This window comes from Hipposideros armiger, unplaced genomic scaffold (assembly GCF_001890085.2).
Source record: "Hipposideros armiger isolate ML-2016 unplaced genomic scaffold, ASM189008v1 scaffold_32, whole genome shotgun sequence".
Taxonomy (NCBI): domain Eukaryota; kingdom Metazoa; phylum Chordata; class Mammalia; order Chiroptera; family Hipposideridae; genus Hipposideros; species Hipposideros armiger.
This window is the reverse complement of record NW_017731382.1, coordinates 141,612-158,437: the sequence shown is the minus strand read 5'-3', so window position 1 is coordinate 158,437 and position 16,826 is coordinate 141,612. Positions and strand designations below refer to the sequence as shown.

The 16,826-nt window shown below is 60.9% G+C and overlaps 2 protein-coding genes and 1 long non-coding RNA gene across 16 annotated transcripts in view; 1 reads left to right on the top strand and 2 right to left on the bottom strand.

Moving 5' to 3' along the window:
• Window positions 1-204: 204 nt before the first annotated feature.
• On the bottom strand, window positions 205-7,038 carry RGS19 (regulator of G protein signaling 19). 13 transcript variants are annotated; one of them, XM_019637353.1, is made up of 7 exons: window positions 5,260-5,349; window positions 4,191-4,304; window positions 2,777-2,871; window positions 2,486-2,604; window positions 1,367-1,441; window positions 1,046-1,280; window positions 205-979 (listed from the first exon to the last, which is right to left on the bottom strand). In XM_019637353.1, the coding sequence occupies exons 3-7, from the start codon at window positions 2,804-2,806 to the stop codon at window positions 788-790; spliced, it is 651 nt and encodes a 216-aa protein (XP_019492898.1). In that variant the 5' UTR covers window positions 2,807-2,871; window positions 4,191-4,304; window positions 5,260-5,349; the 3' UTR covers window positions 205-787. The 13 variants fall into 13 exon arrangements, with proteins under 13 accessions (XP_019492898.1, XP_019492896.1, XP_019492899.1 ...); XM_019637351.1 differs by having other exon boundaries at window positions 4,198-4,304; XM_019637354.1 differs by lacking the exon at window positions 4,191-4,304 and adding an exon at window positions 3,533-3,624 and having other exon boundaries at window positions 5,260-5,323.
• A 151-nt stretch (window positions 7,039-7,189) lies between these two features.
• LKAAEAR1 (LKAAEAR motif containing 1) lies at window positions 7,190-10,047 on the bottom strand. 2 transcript variants are annotated; one of them, XM_019637360.1, is made up of 3 exons: window positions 9,642-10,047; window positions 9,339-9,461; window positions 9,197-9,256 (listed from the first exon to the last, which is right to left on the bottom strand). In XM_019637360.1, the coding sequence occupies exons 1-3, from the start codon at window positions 10,026-10,028 to the stop codon at window positions 9,197-9,199; spliced, it is 570 nt and encodes a 189-aa protein (XP_019492905.1). In that variant the 5' UTR covers window positions 10,029-10,047. The 2 variants fall into 2 exon arrangements, with proteins under 2 accessions (XP_019492904.1, XP_019492905.1); XM_019637359.1 differs by having other exon boundaries at window positions 7,190-9,461.
• Window positions 10,048-15,559: 5,512 nt separating this feature from the next.
• LOC109380109 (uncharacterized) overlaps window positions 15,560-16,826 on the top strand; it is a 9,056-nt gene continuing 7,789 nt past the window's right edge. The window contains exons 1-2 of the long non-coding RNA XR_002123377.1: window positions 15,560-15,698; window positions 16,117-16,266. This is a non-coding gene — a long non-coding RNA (uncharacterized LOC109380109). The remainder of the gene's footprint in view (window positions 15,699-16,116; window positions 16,267-16,826) is intronic.

Below are 16,826 nucleotides of genomic sequence, written 5' to 3'. Positions count from 1 at the left end.
ATGCATCGCCAGTCTTGGTGAGGTGCCGTGGGGGCCACACCTGCCCAGGTCATGGTACCATCGCTGGTGCAGGGCCCTCGCTGAGAGGTGGGGTGGGGCAGAGCACACGGGGCCAGGTCCCCCCACAGCCAGGCTTCTCCCCTGCTCTGGGTCTAAGTCAATTCCTGATCCTTTAATCTCCCCAAAGGTGGAAAGAGAGGAGACTTTTGCTTTAAAAATATCTTCAATAATAAGACATCCTATTTTGGGAGGAGGGATGGAGATAAATATGAAAACATTTTTTCTTTTTTTGATAAAACACAGTGAGGACATGTTTCCAGGCTTAAAGTTAATGAACATAAAAGAAAAACTGGGTCCTATCGCCTGAGCCTTGTTCTGAGGTTCTGGGTCTGACTCCGTGCAGACGGCTCTTGTTGGAGGGTCTCTCCATGACACAGAAGTAGGCAGCATGGAGGTTCTATTCTCCACCAAAGGTGTTCTCGAGGCCCCCCGGCTGCCTGGGGAGGGGCCCTAGCGAGGACAGCGGGTCCAAGATGCCTCCTGGGACGGTCCTTCCTCTCACCAGGCAGGAGCCCCAGCAGGAGGGGCAGCTGGCCCCCAGACTCACACCTGCCTCTTAGTTGGACCTCAGGCCACCAGGCCCCTCGAGTGGATGGGGGCTTTTGGCCTGCCCTGCACCTGGAACTCCCGCCTGGGACCGCCCCGAGAGTACTGGGCCTGGTGTGCCTGCCACCTGCTGCCACCCACCGGTGAGGGTGACCCGACTGTGTGCTGGGCAGCAGGCAGCCTAGGCCTCGTGGGAGGACTGGGGGGCTCCCCGGAGCAGCAGCGCACGGTAGGTAGGGGAGCCAAGGAAGCGGGGGTAGGAGTCCCGGTGCATGAGCGTGTAGATCTGCAGCTGCGCGTCGTCGAACGTGTGCGCCGACGGCTCCTGCATCTTCCTGTTGATGCCCTCCCGGACGCGGGAGTCCAGGCTCACCTGCGGGACAGGCCACGGTCAGGGCCCGGAGGCACCCCCCACCCGCACGTACCCACCACGGCGCACCTCCTTGGGGGACAGGATGGACACGTAGTCCTCGTAGATGAGCCGCGCCTTCTCGTCCACCGCGTGCTGGTTGGCCTCGGCCTTGAGCTCCTCGCAGGCCAGCCAGAAGAGCATGTTCTCCTCGCTGTACTCCGTACGCAGGAACTCCCGGAAGGCCCCGCGGCCCGCTGGGCTGCGCATCAGCTTGTCGAAGGACTGCGCCCAGCTCTGCACCTCCTCGGGGCTCGGCGTGCTGCTGGGGGCACCCACCGCCAGGTCAGGCACCAGCCGTCCACCCAGACCCTCACCCGAGGGGCGGGCACGGGACATGGCCCAACTCACCACGCCTCACAGCTGGGGAGGGGCTGCAGCTTGCTGTCCTGGGAGGCCCGCCATGCCCGCCGCCGCTCTTCATTCCTGATGGCACACAGGTGGCACCGCCCTCCTCCTCACACACACAGCACGCGTGTGGACACGAGGCGCGGGGCTCTCGGCACTGTGTAAACCCACTGCGGGTGTCCGCCCGGGGCCTGCTCCTTCCACCCGCCCGTCAGACCCCCCGACCCCGAACCGCTACAGTCTTCTTGCCTTTGGGACTTTCATCAGCTCCTGGTGCATGCCCCACCCCCACCCCCACCCCACCTGACCCCGCCACCTTCTCCCACAGGCCTCACTGGTAGAGTAGGAAAGCCCCCGCCCACCAGTCTGGCCCGTGTCTGGCCCCCGACTCTCCCTAGGCGACCGGCTTCACTGCTCTGGCTCTAAAACCCATGCCTGCAAACCTCTCTCCAGGTGTCCAGACAGAACCCAGCCCCACCCTCCTCACCTGCAGGAGCTCCAAGCTCTCAGTGAGTCCTAACTGTTCGCCTCACACCCCAAGCCACCCCTCCCATCTCAGGTCTGGCCTCATGCCTGCCTGCTCACTGGTCAGCTGATCGCCCTCTGGTTCCCACAGCGCGTTCCACTCAACAGCCAAGACCCAAAGCCCGGATGGGGCCAGGCCTCTGCAAGGCACCAAGGGCCAGCAGCTTCCCTAGAAAACCTGGTACCACCGGGAGCCCCACGCCCGCCCCAGCTCACTGCTCTGCAAGCTTGTCCCGGTGGCCCTGGGGCTACCCTCTGCTCAGCGCCCCTCCACCTGACATAGTTTGGAGGATCTGCTTTTCGTCTTATTGCGCTGTAGGGTCCTCAGGGCCAGTGGGAACCAGCTGGCTCACAGCGGCATCAGTAAGCATGCGCTGAGCAAAGCGACGAGGGGCCGCACACATACAGGGGCCTGGGCACTGGCCACTGATCACCACAGCCCTACAGCCCCTGGTGAGTGCTGTGGGTGGTAGGGGCATCCTGCCGGTAGGCAATGCCTCAGTAGCCACCCGAGGACCTGGGAAACAGGGTCCTGGGCCCAGGTCTGCTCCACTCACTCACCCCACCCAGGACACTGCGCCCCCAGCCTCCACGTACCAGCAGCTACAACAGCAACACCAGCACAGGCAGCAGGGGTTGCGGCTGGGGGCAGCTGGCGGGGCCGCATCATGACTGGACATCGAGGGGTGCTGGTCCGCCTCCTCTGGCCCTGTGTGCTGTGGGGAAATGGGGGCCGTCTCAGCCACCGTGCCAGAGCTGCAGGCCCACCCACTGCCCGCTGGGGGCCATGCTCCCAAGGGCAGGACCTTTCCAGCCTCCCAGGTGTCCAAGGGCCTCCTCTTTTCCCCAGGTCCCCAGGGGCAGAGGCAGGGGTGTGGGGAGGTGCACCTGTTTCTCAACCTCATGCGTGGTGGGCATGGGTGGGTGCAGATCCCCTGGGCTCCGTGGTGCCGGCTCCAGAACCCTCCCCACAGCCTGGGGGTCTGAGAAGAAAGGCAGAAGTTTTCAGAGAACCTGAGACCCCAGCCCCTACATGCCCCTGGGAGGGGTCCCGGGAGTCTCACCCTCCTCCCGCGGCCCTGCAGGGCTGCTCCCTGCGCCTACCCCAGCTTCCACCAGGGCTGCTGAGGGGTGCAGGGTCACTGGGGAGACGAGCCCGAAAGGACCTCCACAGGAGGCTCCGGGACAACCCCCTCTGCTGGGTCCCTGGGAAGCCGGAAGCCTGGGTTCCTCTTTCTTGGTTTCCGGCTCCTGGCCCCTCCCAAGGGGGCTTGGGGCCCCAAGATTCTGGGGCTATCAGGTTGGTGCATAGGGATGGTAGTCAGACATTCTGAGCGCCACCCCTGCCCCCTCCATCCTGTGGGTGTGTGGGGAGGTGGGTAGGGTTGCTTCCTACCAGGAGTCCAGATCTGCCTGGGGGCCCCAGATAGGCCTGAAGCATGGAGGACTTGAGTGGGACAAGGGGCAGGACTTCCTGAGGGTGTAGGAAGTGGGGCAGAACACGGGTGAGGAGGGCCATGAGCCTCCCGGAGACCTCGGTCCTAGACGCTATCCCTGGTGCCCCCTTCCCCCTGTTGTCAACTAACGCCCGCGGTCTCCCTTCCCCCTTCCCCCACCAGGCTGCGGAAACCGCTGAGGCCTCACCACAGGGCGGGTGTGCCACGCCAGCCTGTCGGGGGGGAGCGGGGGCGGTAGTGGGCGGGGGAGTCTTGCTCCCGGTCGGAGCTGCGGGGACCCTGGGGGAGACAAGGGGTGGGTCCTGCTCAGCGTCTGCGCCGCACCTTCTGCGCTGGAGGCGCGAGGGGGCGCTGAAGGCACGAGCCGGGTGAGCAGCCCCCAAGTACCCCCGAGAGGCCGACCTCAGATCCCTGAGTCCGCGGGAGACAGTAGCCAATCAGCGTCCTGGAGGCAGTTTTGAACGCCTCCCCACCACAGCCCCTGTCTGCGCCCACCTAGGCCCAGGTGAGGGCTCACAGGGCCTGGGGAGCCCCCTTGCACTCTGCCACGAGGACTTTCCTCGGCCAGGAGGCTCACGACTTGGTTTCACTTTATTTTTTCATTCCTCAGCTCTCGGCCTTTTAATTCCTGTTTGGCCCATGTTGGTCTCTTGGGGTCTCCGTGGTCAGGAGGGCAGGCAGCTCCTGGAGCAGGGCTCCGTGTGGGAGTGGTGCTCAGAGGTGACAGCGCCGACTTACGCACACTTAGGGCACCCTTGCCTCCAGGGCTTGGGCACACAGAGGCCCCTGCCCTGATCCAAACCTGGGGGCAAGACGAAGGGTCCCCTGGGGCCTTAGTCCCTCACCACCTGCCTGGCTTCCCTTGAGATCATGGGGGCTCCTCAAACGTGGTCCTAAGGCTCTCAGCAAGCAGATGGGGAAGCAGCAGCCCCACAGCCTTTCCCTCAGGGGTCAAGTTTCTAGGGAAAGGAAAGGGTGTGGCAACCTCTGAGGTCTCAAGTAGCTGTACCCCAGACGAGCTGTGACTTCCCCAGGCAGAAATGCTCTTCCTCCTCTGCACCCCCACCCACGGTGAGTGGGGGCAGGGCCCCAGTCCCCTCCCCCATCAACCTAGCACCTGAAGACTATACCGACCTCAGCTGCCATCTCCAACTCAGCTCTGAAATGGTGGAAGGGACCTGCCTGAGGGTGTAGGGCCCAGGTGCTGGGGACCAAGTTTGGGGCAGAGAGGGTCCCAGTCCATTCTGTCTGGGTTGCAGGCCCTGGACCTGACTCCCTGCACCCTTCTCAGGTTGGCTGGGGCCACCAGTGCTCCCAAGGCACCTGCTCTCTCCTGGGGTGGGGGGCAGGGTCTGTCTAGGGTCCTTGTCCCTCACTGTGGCATTTGGGAGGGGGCTCCTTCCCCCAGCCCCTCCAAGCGTTGCCCCCCAGTCTGGGACAAGAGAGGCTGGACAAGCATCAAGTCTGGCCTCTGGGGACACAGGCTCCCTCGGGAGCGGCTGCTGCTTTGCTCCACAGAAGGAAAAAGAACGTCCCCGAGCCCGCCCAGTCCAAAAAAAGAATAAGAAAATGTGACAATCCCTGAAAAAAAATGCCATAACCTTTGGGAGGGGGTTGACAGAGGGGCTCTAGTCCCTCCTGACCCTACTCAGTACCTTTCCTATCTGCAGCCCTCCAACCCCCAATTTGGCTGGTGGGGGAGCCCCAGTGTGGCTCTGCAAGGCCGGTCCGTTTTCCTAACCCTGGTGACCCTCGTCCCCAGCCCACCTTTGCAGTGGTGGGGGCGACTCATTTCTCTCTTCCTCGCTGCTGGTAGGGTCTGGCCTGGAGGAACCTGTCTCCTGCAGGCGCCCCTTCCAGTCTCTGACGCCCCCACCCCTACCTCAAGGAACTCGCCATGGCGTCCCCACTCACCAGCGACCCAAAGGCGAGGTGGGGGCGGGAGGGGCCACGTTCGGTCTGGACCCCACCCTGACTGCCGAAGGGGCGTGCACTGCAGCAGCCGGGACTCGAGTCAGACGGCAGGGGACTCTCCGGCGTTCTGGAGGGAGGCCGGCGCCGGGGGCCCCAATCGGCTGGGGCCGGGGGCGCAGCGCCTCCCCTGCGACTAGCAGGGCTCAGAGGCTGCCAGATCCAACGGGGCGGGGGCGGACAGGGTGTCCCGCCTCGGTCCCTCCCCACCAGCCTGAGGGGGGCGGGAGACGCGGAAACCTGGGTTCTTCCGGCCCCCCCTTTGAGCAATCACTTCCCCAGGCTTTGAGCTGCAGAAAAGGGGAACCCGGTTGCAGCGCCCCCTCCCCCCGCGCGCGAGGAGGAGGGACGGGCTCCCGTCCCGCCGCGGCCCAGGGTCCACGTGGACCCCGCGTTGGGAGTCCTTGGGGGTGCGGATCCCGGAGCCGGCTCCCTAAGGTTCCCGCCCCACACGGCCCCCGGGCCCGGGGCCCGCAGGGGCAGGGCCACCGTCCTCGGCGCCGCGCGCGCGCACTCACCGGCCGCGCTCTCGAGCCGCTCGCGCCGCCGCCGCCGGGCCCGCGCGCTCCGAAGTCCGGCCGGATCGTCGGGGAGGGGGCGCAGGGTGCAATGCGCAGGCGCCTCGGCCGCACTTCCCCAAAGCGCGGGGCCGGGACTTCCTCGCGCGGGGAGGTGCCCGGCCCGCCCCGCCCGGCGCGCCCCGCCCCGCGTTTGGCTGTCTCTGCGCCCCAGTCGCCCCCTCCCCAACTCCCTGTAGAGTCGGGCCCGGGGCCTTGGTCCCCATCGTCGCTTAGGGTGGCCCGTGGAGATGAGGTGCTAAGAATCAGGGCGGCCTGAGCTGACGCTGTAGTAGGTGGGGGTGTGGCCGTGCCCCCGACTCGGCCGGGCCATTCCAGCTGTGCCATTCATGTGGGTCGGCCATGAGCTTCCTGCCAGATGTGGGGCGCGAGAGGCCTAGAGACGCTGGTGTCCCCATATGCTCCTTGCCCCGCTTGAATAAGTAGAGGCCGCTGGAGAGGACTGTGTCGTGGTTACTCCAGGCCCCACCCCGCCCTTTCCCAGACTGGGTGCCTTCGCCTGTAAAATGGGGCTAAGAGCGAGTTATCACAGCATTGTCACCGTGCTGTAGGGGACTTACCAAGGAGGGGGCAGGGGTCCTGTGCTGAGGTGACCCTGGACGCTGGGGGTGTGGGTTTTTGCACCTGGAGTCACCACATGTCCCTATCTGTGGGTGCTGGCAGGCTCCCTTCTGACCCCTCCAGTTGCTCCAAGGTGTCATGCAGTTTAAAGCCACACCATCCCCTTCCCTCGAATGTCCTGTCCCTTTTCTTTGGCTGACTCTCCTATTTTATGACCTGGTACAGCTGTTAGTTCAATTTCTTATCCCAGCATGCTTTCGGCCAGTGTCATAGTGGCCTTGACCCTGCTCTGGAAATGATCCCCTGGTCTCAGACCATATGCAGCTCCTGTCCCCAGCGCAGGCACTCAGCCTGGTGAGCTCCTGGAGCCTGTCCAGCTCACAAAGTGCCTCCCAACCGCACAAGTTGTCGAGATGTGAAGGGAAGTGGAGATTTTCCATGCTCTCTTCATCATTCAGCAAGTATCTGGGTGTCCCCTGTGTGGGACCTAGAAGTGAGCCAGCCAGACCAGCCCTAGAGCAGACAAGACCCAGGCTGCAGACTGGGTGAAAGGTGAAGAGGACCAGGGAGGGCAGAGGAGGCCACGCACGCAGCAGTGGCTCAGGCCATGCTGAGGGAGGGGCAAGGTCAGAGAGGCTAGAGGGCCCTGGAGGCTGGGGTGCTTCTTGATGCTGTGTGCCCAGGGGCCCTGGCTGCTATGTTGACAGGCTGCCCAGGACAGGGCCCAGTCTAGAAGCCTGTCCAGACAGGAGACGACCGCTTCTCATGTAGCCCAGATGACAGTCCTGAGAGGTGGGTCCTACCTCTCAGAGATGGGCCAGCACCTGGCCAAGGTCACACAGCTAGGGCCATCTTGCAGTACTTGTATAGTGTCTTCACCCACCTCCTAAGATGTGTAGGACAGCTGGCCATGGGTGGGGTCAGCACACTTCTCTCCCTCCTCAGGCCACTCCATCCTCTGGGTCTCTGGGGAGTCTGTCTCTGCAGTGTCCTCACAGTCCAAGGAGGAGCTCAGGTGGGCTGGGCAGGAACTCCTCAAGGCCATAGAGCAGGTGATGGTGGAGATGGGATTGACCCCAGGACCCTCTGTCCAGAGCATGAGCCTCAGCCCAGGATCCCACCTGATCCCTCACAGCCCCCAGGATGTGGTACAGGCTTTGCTCTCGCAGAGCAGAAGCTGTCTCCAGCTCCCACCACTTTCCTCTGCCACTTCCTGTGGCCTGTCTGCAAACCTAGGCCCCTCTCTGGCAGGATCAAAGGGAGCCCCATGTGCACAGCTGGCTGCGATGCCACCCTCTTGCTGGCCTTCTCCTCAGGGCTTTGTGCATCTGCCTTGTCCCCCTGTCCTCAGGGGCCTGCCTAATGCAGTGACCCTGCCTTAGGGAGCGATCACTGTGGAGCACACGGCACCAGGTGAGACCCTTGAGACTGTGTTTTAGGGATGAAGAAATGGAAGCTTAGAGAAGTGGTGAAATAAAATGTGCTGCTGCTAAAAAGATGAAATCATTCTAGGCACTCAGTACGTCCCCAAGAGACGGGGCGCTGGGTCCAGATGGCAGGGAGCTGGGCCAGGGGCCAGGGCTGGCTGTCCTCCCATGCCTGTCTGGGTGCCAGTGGCCACCACTCCTGGACAGAGGCTGCTTCCCCTTTCCTGTCTCTGTCCCTGGTCCAAGCTACCTTCTCTCCTGACCCTCCTCCCCCATCCCTCCCACTCCACACACACAGTTCTGGGTGTCCATCAAGGCCAAAGGCAGCAACGGGGAGAAGGACTTGCTGAGGGCACTGAGGGTCCGGGTCCCCATCCTCAGCCGGATTAGGGAGGGGCAGTGACTGCCACTGAGCAGGATTCCTGGCCAGACCCCAGCTCTGACCTCTGCACCCCTCCAGGGTTGGCTCTGCTGCTGTCCATGCAGCAGGAGCCCCCTGGCAGGGGTGGGGCTGGTCTGGGTCCCTGAGCCCCCACTGGAGAGGTGGCTGAGAAAAGTCCCGGGCTCTGCGAATGGCCTGTGTGGGAGAAGAGTGTTCTTGAAGGTCTGTCCAGAAACATGGAGGCTCTTCAGAATCCAGAGGGTTTGCAGGACATAGGCTTGTCAGAATGGGACGGGGCGGCTTCCTTCCAGTCCTGGGTGTGTGTGTGGTGAGGTGGTAAGAGAGGCAGAGGGGGCAGAAGAGGCCCTTCAGGATGGAAAGGAAAACCAGAGGGCGATTTTCTGTCTGAGGCAGCAGGGCCCCCCTGAGGGGGGCTCTCCACTCCTCCAGTCTCTCAGGCCCTGGAGGACCTCCCCGCATAGCTGACTCTCCAAAGCCCAGCTTTGTGTGCAGCTACTTCCTTTGCCCAGAATGTCACCCTCCTCTCTGACCTTCTGAGAGGATGACCTGCAATCTGGGGGTCCCACTTCAGCCCCACTCTCTCCCTGAGGCTGCCCTTACTTCTGGGGGTGTGACATGCTGGCCCCTCTCCTGGACCCCATGGACTCACAGGGCAGGAGGCTGCCTGATGGGGGCAGCCCCGGATTTCTGGGTTGACGGGTATCCTTGTTCCCTGTTAATGACACCCGCCCAACTTGCAACTTCCTACTTTGTAGGAGGAGCCCCACTCTGTGTACCCCAATGTCTGTGACATCCTATGTGGGAGAGGCAGCATCCAAACCCCCCTTCCTCTCGGGGGACCTGGAGGCGGGGTGTAAAGGCCAACAGGTTCTTGGAGACTGAGAACTTTATATGGGCAGGTGGGGTCGCCGTCAACGCGGGAAGATGCAGCCATCGGCTTTCTCCTCCAGGATGGTCTCCAAGCGCCTCCGCTGCGGGGGAGAGGGGCTGGGGCCAGGTGTGTAGGGAGGCGGGCGGGGCCCTCTCTCCTCCCTGTCCCGGGCTTGCAGGCACCTCTTGACGGTCCAGGGGGTCTGGGATCCGCGTGGGCTTCAGCTGCGGCGGCAGAAACAGCTCCAGCCGGATGGCGGCGCGCGCGGACTTCTGCCGCTGGACGAGGAGCGAGATCTCCTCCGCCTGCGGGCCCGGGGGTGGGGCGTGGGATGCCTCTGAGCCAACGCGATCTATTGCCCCTCCCGCCCCGAGCTCCCGCCGGTCCTCCAGTCCCCTTTCCTCGGGGGCCCCGGCCGCCCTCCCCTCCCGGCCTGCGCCCCAATTCTCGCCTGCCCGCCCTTCCCTCTGGCCCCCTGGGCTCACTCGCAACTGGTTGTAGCGCAGTCGCAAGGCGCGGATTCGTCCGCGGGCCTCTGCGGCCTTGAGGACGCCGAGGAGCCGGTCCTGGCGCTCCGCGGACTGCTCGAGTGACTGCGTCCAAGCGCGCAGGTCGGGCATACGGTATCCCAGCTCCACTGACTCGCGCGGGAAGATGGAAGCGGTCGCGCCCACGTCCTCAAGCAGGTCGCCGAAGAGCAGGTGGCGGTGGCGCTGCGCGGGACGCATGGCCTCCAGTTTCTCCAGTGTTAGGATCCAGCCCGGCGTGGGGGCCTTGGCGCGCTCCTCACGGGACTCTGCGCCCTGCGTGCCCTTGCCGGCTTGCTCCCGCGAGTCCTTGCGCCCGGCATCCTGTGCCGCGGGCGGTTGCATCCTCTGCCCTTGCCTAGGGAAGAGGCGTCCCTTTGTTGGTGCCCGAAGGGTGTCCGTCGGGAACCTGCCCGGCCCTCTGGCCTGGCTTGGCCCCTCCAGACTCCCCGCAGCCCGCCGTAGGTCCTGCACCTCCAGCCTCTGCACCTTCGCTCACGCCTGGTACACGACCCCATCAGCTCAGTCTCCCTACCCAGTGCTGCAGTCTGCGAGAACTTTCTGATCCTCTCGGAGTTTCAAGACATCCCCGTCCTGCCCACAGGCTGTTTCTCTGTCCACTGAGAAAATGCCGAGACCCCCGAGTTGACCTCAGGCCCTACCCAGGGGTGGAGACCAGGTGACACTGCTCTAAGTGAGGTTCCGTGGCCCCTGCTTCACGGTGCTGGACCCTCGCTGCTCTCCAGTTCCCTATGTTTGCCGTCACCGGTCAGTCAGCAAGCCCCCACCCCATGGAACCCCAGGGGAGGCTCAGAGCCGAATGGACAGCGGCTTGATGTGCTTGCTTTGCTCATCCTCCTAGCCTGTCCGGGGCTGGCTCGATGGAGGAAGGGAGAGCAGAGCCCAGGGAGGTGATGGGGGCAGGGAAACATCGCCAGGGCCGTATCAGCCCTACAGGGCTCCTTCCTTTCCGGGTTCCAGCCCACAGCTGCCCCGGGACCCCGAGCCACGTCCTCCCCCGACCCCATCTCCACACCCCATACTTTTTGCTTTCTCGGCTCAGAGCCTCCAACAAAGCACCTACTCTCTGGGGCTTGTTGACGCGGTTACCTGGCAACGGGGAGTCCCGCCCCTCCTCCAACGAGATGGGGTCGAAGCGGCCCCTCAGGAGGAGCGTGTACAGGTGAGTGGAGGGCGTCCCCATCACCGGGGGGAGATGCCCGCAGCTGCCCCAGCTGATCTAACACCGTGGAGGTGGTGACCGCTAGCTTTTCCGGCCCCATGAGCTTTCTTTCCTTTCTGGGGCGTCCCAAACACAGTCTTCTGGGCCTCTGCCCTGGCTTCCTGGCTGGAGAGGTCTTTGGCGGGTAGTTTTGAGCAGGTAGTTCAGCTATAAGAGCTCCGAGGCTGAGGCCCTTTCCGTCTGCATGGCCCTCCACAGCCGCTGGCGTTCACAGAGAGCGGAGCCTGGGGCAAAACTCCGCACCTCTCGCCTCTTCCAGGGTGAGTTTGGGGTCCCAGGGTTCCCACAAGACCAGACCCCTGTGTTGCTGAACCCTAAGTCTGGGGGTTCTGGATTTCTGTGATCTATTTGTGTATTTGTTAATTTCACAATATTCTACAACTAATTCACTTCTCAATTTATTAATTCTGTAATTTATCCGTGCATTCATCAGTTTGTTGTGGAACTCATTAATTCATATGCTTCCTCCACAGTTTATGTTAGAACAAAATTAGTGTATTAAGCCCATAATTTGTTAATGCACGGGCTTCCACAGTGTGCAGGTAGCTCTCCTCTTCACTCCTGGATGTGTCCTGGGGCCAGTGTGGGCTCTGGGATCTGTGGACAGTGCATTTTGGGAGTTCAGGACCTGAGCCCCTGAGTGGGGGATGGTTCTGACTTTGGGGTAAAGTCTCAGCTGAGGTCCTGGCCTCTGTGTAGGAGCCTATTGACTGTTCCCATCGGTTTTTGGAAGCTTGCTCTGACCTCCTGGGAGAGGGTAGACTCTGACTGTGCCCCTGTACCCCTGAGCCTGCACCTCTCAAGCTCCCACCTTCAAGCCCCCAGGCCTTTGCATAGCTGTTCCTTGGACGCTGGCCCCTCCTGTGCATGTCTTTGAAGTATGGCCTCGGCCTTGGGACTCAGCACCAACCTGGTGGCTTGTTGAAGATGAAGGTCTCTGGTTCCGGAAGAAGCAGTGAAGGCTTAGGAAGGCTGACCTAGCAGGCCACCTCCTCCAGGCAGGCCTCCTGGATATACACAGCCCAAGCTGGAGTTGCCTCTGGCCCCCACTCCTTGCTCCCACATGGGCGAGTCCTCTGAAACAGGGATCTGGATCCTCCTCTCAGCTCCCTAGGGTCCAGGATGGGAGGGGGGGTCACACAGAAAGGGAGTGGCTTGCTGGCTCCTGGGGCTGAAGTGGGATTACAGGTGGAATGAGGGCACGCTGTCCTCCAAGGAAGGACTTGTGACTTTTTGTAGGATTGAAATCTTTGACACCACCATCCTTCTAATTCTGGGAGGGCCTGGTGCCCACACAGCTCTCATTCCGGAAGGCAGCTTTTTCCTGCTTTTCTACACACCGGTGGTTCTGCTGGGAGGGAAGGTGCTCCGTGTGTCTGGCTGGGGCCCAGTGACCGAGAGACCAGCTGTCTTTTCTTTGTTTCTGTGTCCAGGGTTTGTGGGGTTTTCAAGGGCTGACATCTAAAAGCATGCTGCTTGGCACCAAAGCTTGACGATAAAATTTCACAATGAAATTACTAAGCTTTATTAAATGACTACCACATTTGTGGGCCGGCCGAGTGGCGTGTTGGTTAAGAGCTGGCTTGGGATGCCAGAGGACCCCGGTTCAGATCCCACATATGAGGACCAGTGACACTGCCCTCTACAGCTAAGATGCTGAACAACAGCTCAACCTGGAGCTGGGCTGCTATGAGTCGCCTACGACTGCCTAGGTTGCAGCCCCTGCTGCAGTGGGTTGCCGTGGGCTACCGTGTGTAGCCAGCAGCCAGCGTGAGCGGCCGTCCAGAAGCCGGCGACTGACCTGCCTCGCCTGGGAAGAGCGCAATGATGGTGCCAACTTGGGCCAGTGAAGCAACGTCCTCCACAACTAGACTGAAGAACAAAAGGACAGCAACTTGTCTGTTCCCCTTCCCCCAATTCCCCAGTACTGTTCCCATGCACCAATTCCCCAATAAAAATCTTTAAAAAAAAAAGTACAGGTGTTTATTGAAAAAAATTTAAAAATAAATTAATAAATAAATGACTACCACATTTAACATATTGAAACTCTGCAACTCAGTTCTCCTGTTGCTGTATACTGGGGGTGCCAAAAAAATGTAGACAAGCAGACATTTTGTTCAATGTTGCTCAAGCAGTAGTTCACTGTAATCAGAAGTGTCTGGACGCTGGTGGTAACCACTCTGAGCACCTCTTGTCATTGCAGAAGTCAAATGTGACTTGTACTCATATTCATCTTTTGTTAAAGGTATATATTATTACAATTTTAATACAGTTTTCCTTTTGTAAAATGTGTATACATTTTTTGGCACACTCTGTATAAGTATTATGAAGTTAAAATCACGAGGACAAAGTAATTTATTACGATGAAACTCAGAATTATTGCAATCTTCACTTTTTTAACCTCACAAATTGTTGAGTGCATCCTGGCGGCTGAGTCCCCAGGTGGGCTATTCTATGTGGGGCTGCCATTGACTCTGCTCTGATTACTTTGCCCAGCCCCGGGTGGCACAGGTGTGGAGCTGGAGGGGCGCAGACAGCGTGCACGGCCAGGCGCCCAGGGCTGGCACTGAGGCTGCCACCTGGAGTTTACAGGCTCTGAGTCAGCAGGTGCGAGAGTGAGGTGTGTCCCTCCTCTTTGTAGGAGTGAGTGCCACTCCAGGACCTGCGCTCCAAATGCCGTGACCTCCACATGCAGCCCGGCTCGGGCTATAACTGTAACCTGTGGACATGCTCTGTGCTGTCATTCATGCAAGCGGCATGTCTTGGGTGTCCCTGGTGTCCTCGCATGTTTTGTTTTGCTTGGATGCGACCTGTGCGTTTGAGTTGCCCTGCTTTGACACAAATGCTTTCTTATATAACAAGTGTCCCATGCTGTTCCAGGTGTGACACATATGTCCGGTCTTGCCCTTGCTCCCCAGGGCTCAGGAGAGACCTGGGCCATTTCCTCTATGCTATGGCCCCCTTTGTGGGAGCCCTGCAGCCACCCCCAGGGAGTGCAGTCAGCTTCCTGGCCTGGCCACCCACCAGCCAGGTGACCAAGCCTGTTTTTCGGCTGAGACTGTATCTGTGAGGAGCCAGGTGTCCACCTGTAGCTGTCCTCTGTGCTGGCTCTGTCCAGAACTCACGTCCAGCCTCGAAGCAGCCTCATGACCCTTTGCTTTCCCCAGCCTGGGGCCTGGGACGGGAGGCAGCTGATGGCCATTAGGCTGGTGAGCAGCCAGGCGGCCCAGGGAGCTAGGGCGGGGACTCTGGGGCTGGCTGCTCAGAACTGGGCGTACCCAGTCAGGGGCGACTGCAAGCTGAGGCTCTTGGGTTCCTGGGGTCAGCCAGGTAATGTTGCAGGCTTCGCCTGGAGAGGCTGGTGCACGTGTGCGCATGGGTGTCTGGGGGCCTTGATCTGTGTGTCTGCCTGTTCCCCTGTGTCTACCTGCATGCCTTGCACGTACCTTGGTGTGTGTTTGCACATGTGTGCACACTCCTGTGAGTGCCATTGCATTTCTGAGCGTGTACCCGTGTCTGTGTATGTTCCCCTGGGCCTGTTTGGGCATCTCTGTGTGTGTCTGCAAGCATGTGACTCTGTGCATCCCTGTTGTCCTGAGTGTCTCTGTGGACACATGTCCACACATGTCCCTGAGCTGGCTGCAGCGAAGATGCAGAGAAGTCCTAGGGGACAGCTTGGGATGCTGAGTCCTAGGGCATCTGCCTGCTCTGTCCTCTCCTGATTTGCCAGGTATCCTAGCGACACTGCTGCCAGTCACTTAGCAACCAGGTCCGTCCTTGGAGATGGATTCTCAGAGCAGAATCTGGGCTGCAGGCAGAGCCCATGCAGAAAGAATGACCCCGTGACTGGGTGGGGCTGACTGAGCTCGGGGGTCACCCACATGGCAGAGACCCCAGTGCTGGGCAGGAGGCCTCTCTATGGGAGGGCTCAGGCTGTGAGAGAATGGTGCTCAGACGTTACTCTGAGACCCAACTGTGGAAAAGACACCCTTGGTGTAGCTCAAAGTGACAGATAGACCTGGGTTTGAATCCTGTCTCTGCCACTTTGACAAGTGGCTCAATGCTCTTGTCTGCACAAAGGTGATGCTGACAGCAACGACCAGGTGTGGTGGGGATGGAGGCGCTTGTGTTTGTGATTGGCATGGAGCATAGTAGGCACACAGGGTGCACAGTAGGGTTTAGGTATCCTGTTTGTTTATTTATTTGTTTATTTATTTTTAAAAGATTTTATTGGGGAATTGGGGAAGGGGAACAAAGCTGGGGAATCAGGGAAGGGGAACAGACAAGTTGCTGTTCTTTTTTTGAGTCTAGTCGTGGAGGACGTTGCTTCACTGGCCCATGTTGGTGCCATCGTTGTGCTCTTCCTGGGTGAGGCAGTCGCTTGCCAGCCATTGGACGGCCAGCCATTGGCTCACAGCGGCTCATGAAAGTGCACGCCAGCTGCCGGCCAGCCCCACTGTAGCCTACGCCATCACTGGCAACTCACGGCAGCCCAGCTCCAGGTCGAGCTGTTGTTCACCATCTTAGCTGTAGAGGGCGCAGCGTCACTGGCCCACATGTGGGCTCTGAACCAGGGCCCTGCTGCTCAGCTGGCATCCCAAGCCAGCTCCTAACCAACACGCCACTCTGCCGGCCCTAGGTATCCTGTTTATTGACAACAAGGCTCTGACCCACTCCAGGCTGGCCAGGCAGGGACTCCGCTATGTGTTCACCTACCTGCCCCCGGGGAGCCTGGCTGAGGGGCACTATTCTGGGCATGGAATGCCAACCAGGTCTGAGCCTGTCCAAGGCCATGTGTCTGTGTGTGACATGCGACCCCGTGCCTGTGTCCTGGTCTGTGTGTCTTGCACGCTTCTCCTGCGTCTCTGTCCCATGTCTTTGTACAAGTCTCTGTCCTTGTGTGTGTGTCTGTCTCTGTGTGCCTGCCCCTTGTCCCCATGTGTCCTTGTGTGTGTGTCTGTCCACATGTCTGGGTTCCTGTGTGCATCTGTGTCGGAGCCTGTCTCTGGGCTCTCTGGGTCTGAACCTCTCTCTGCCATTTATCTCTAAACATGTGCCTTGGTCCTTGTGTCTGTCCCCACCCAGTGTGGGTCCCGATGACCCCCTTCCTTGCGGCCCCTCCTCAGGCCTGCGCGGCCCCGCCCCCTCTGGCGCTGCAGCCTCCTCTCCCTCCCCCTCTCTGTGCGCTAGGCTGCCGCGTCTGGTCTGGCGTGTACTGAGGAGCAGCCGCGGTGCAGCCCCATCCAGACCCACTGCCGAGTGCGGGCGCGCAAGGCTCCCGACCCTGGCCAAGGGGCAGGGTCTCTGCTGTACCAGATCCCAGCGAGGCTGCCTGCCCAGGTAAGACTTGAGACGCTGTGTGTGGGCTGCAGGCTGTGGGGTGACCTGCAGCCGGCCCGCAGCTCTCAGGCAGGGGCCGAGGAGGCTGCCAGCTAGGCCGCCCTGGGCTGTGTCCCAGGTGTTTCCCGGCACGTCTCGGTCCCTTTCGTGCCTGCGCGTGCATGAAGGCAGGTTTGGGCATGTGTGTGCATGTGTGTGCGTGTGTGTGCGTCTGTGTGTCCCTGCGTCTGTGAGCACACAGCAGCTGCCTGTCATGAGTCCCTGTGGGTGGACATGTGTCCTGGTGTGTGACTACCGCCACATATCCCATGTTGGAATCTGTAAGCCATATGAGACCATGTTACTGAGCGTGCACGTGTGCTCTGTGTGTGTCCCTGTCTGTGCTTCATGTCTGCGTGTCTCCATGTGTCCCTGTACGTGTGTCCCTGAGTCCCTGTGTAGGCTGATGTGTCTCTGTGCTTTGTGTGTCCCTGTGCGTGTGTGTGTGGCTCTCTGACAGTGGCTGCCCGTGGGGGTGCCACGTGCCTGCTGGGCCATACACTCTGTGCTGCAGGCCTCGG

What these genes read in the sequence shown, in the direction of transcription:
- RGS19 (XM_019637344.1), bottom strand. Translation starts at nt 6,100, where the DNA reads ATGGGGACCAAGGCCCCGGGCCCGACTCTACAGGGAGTTGGGGAGGGG. An exon ending in ACCTCGCCTTTGGGTCGCTG is followed by an intron (nt 2,605 to 5,259) that starts GTGAGTGGGGAC and finishes ATTTCCCCACAG; the next exon opens with CACACAGGGCCAGAGGAGGC. An exon ending in CCATCCTGTCCCCCAAGGAG is followed by an intron (nt 980 to 1,045) that starts GTGCGCCGTGGT and finishes CCTGTCCCGCAG; the next exon opens with GTGAGCCTGGACTCCCGCGT.
- LKAAEAR1 (XM_019637359.1), bottom strand. Translation starts at nt 10,028, where the DNA reads ATGCAACCGCCCGCGGCACAGGATGCCGGGCGCAAGGACTCGCGGGAG. An exon ending in TGCGCTACAACCAGTTGCGA is followed by an intron (nt 9,462 to 9,641) that starts GTGAGCCCAGGG and finishes CCGGGCCCGCAG; the next exon opens with GCGGAGGAGATCTCGCTCCT.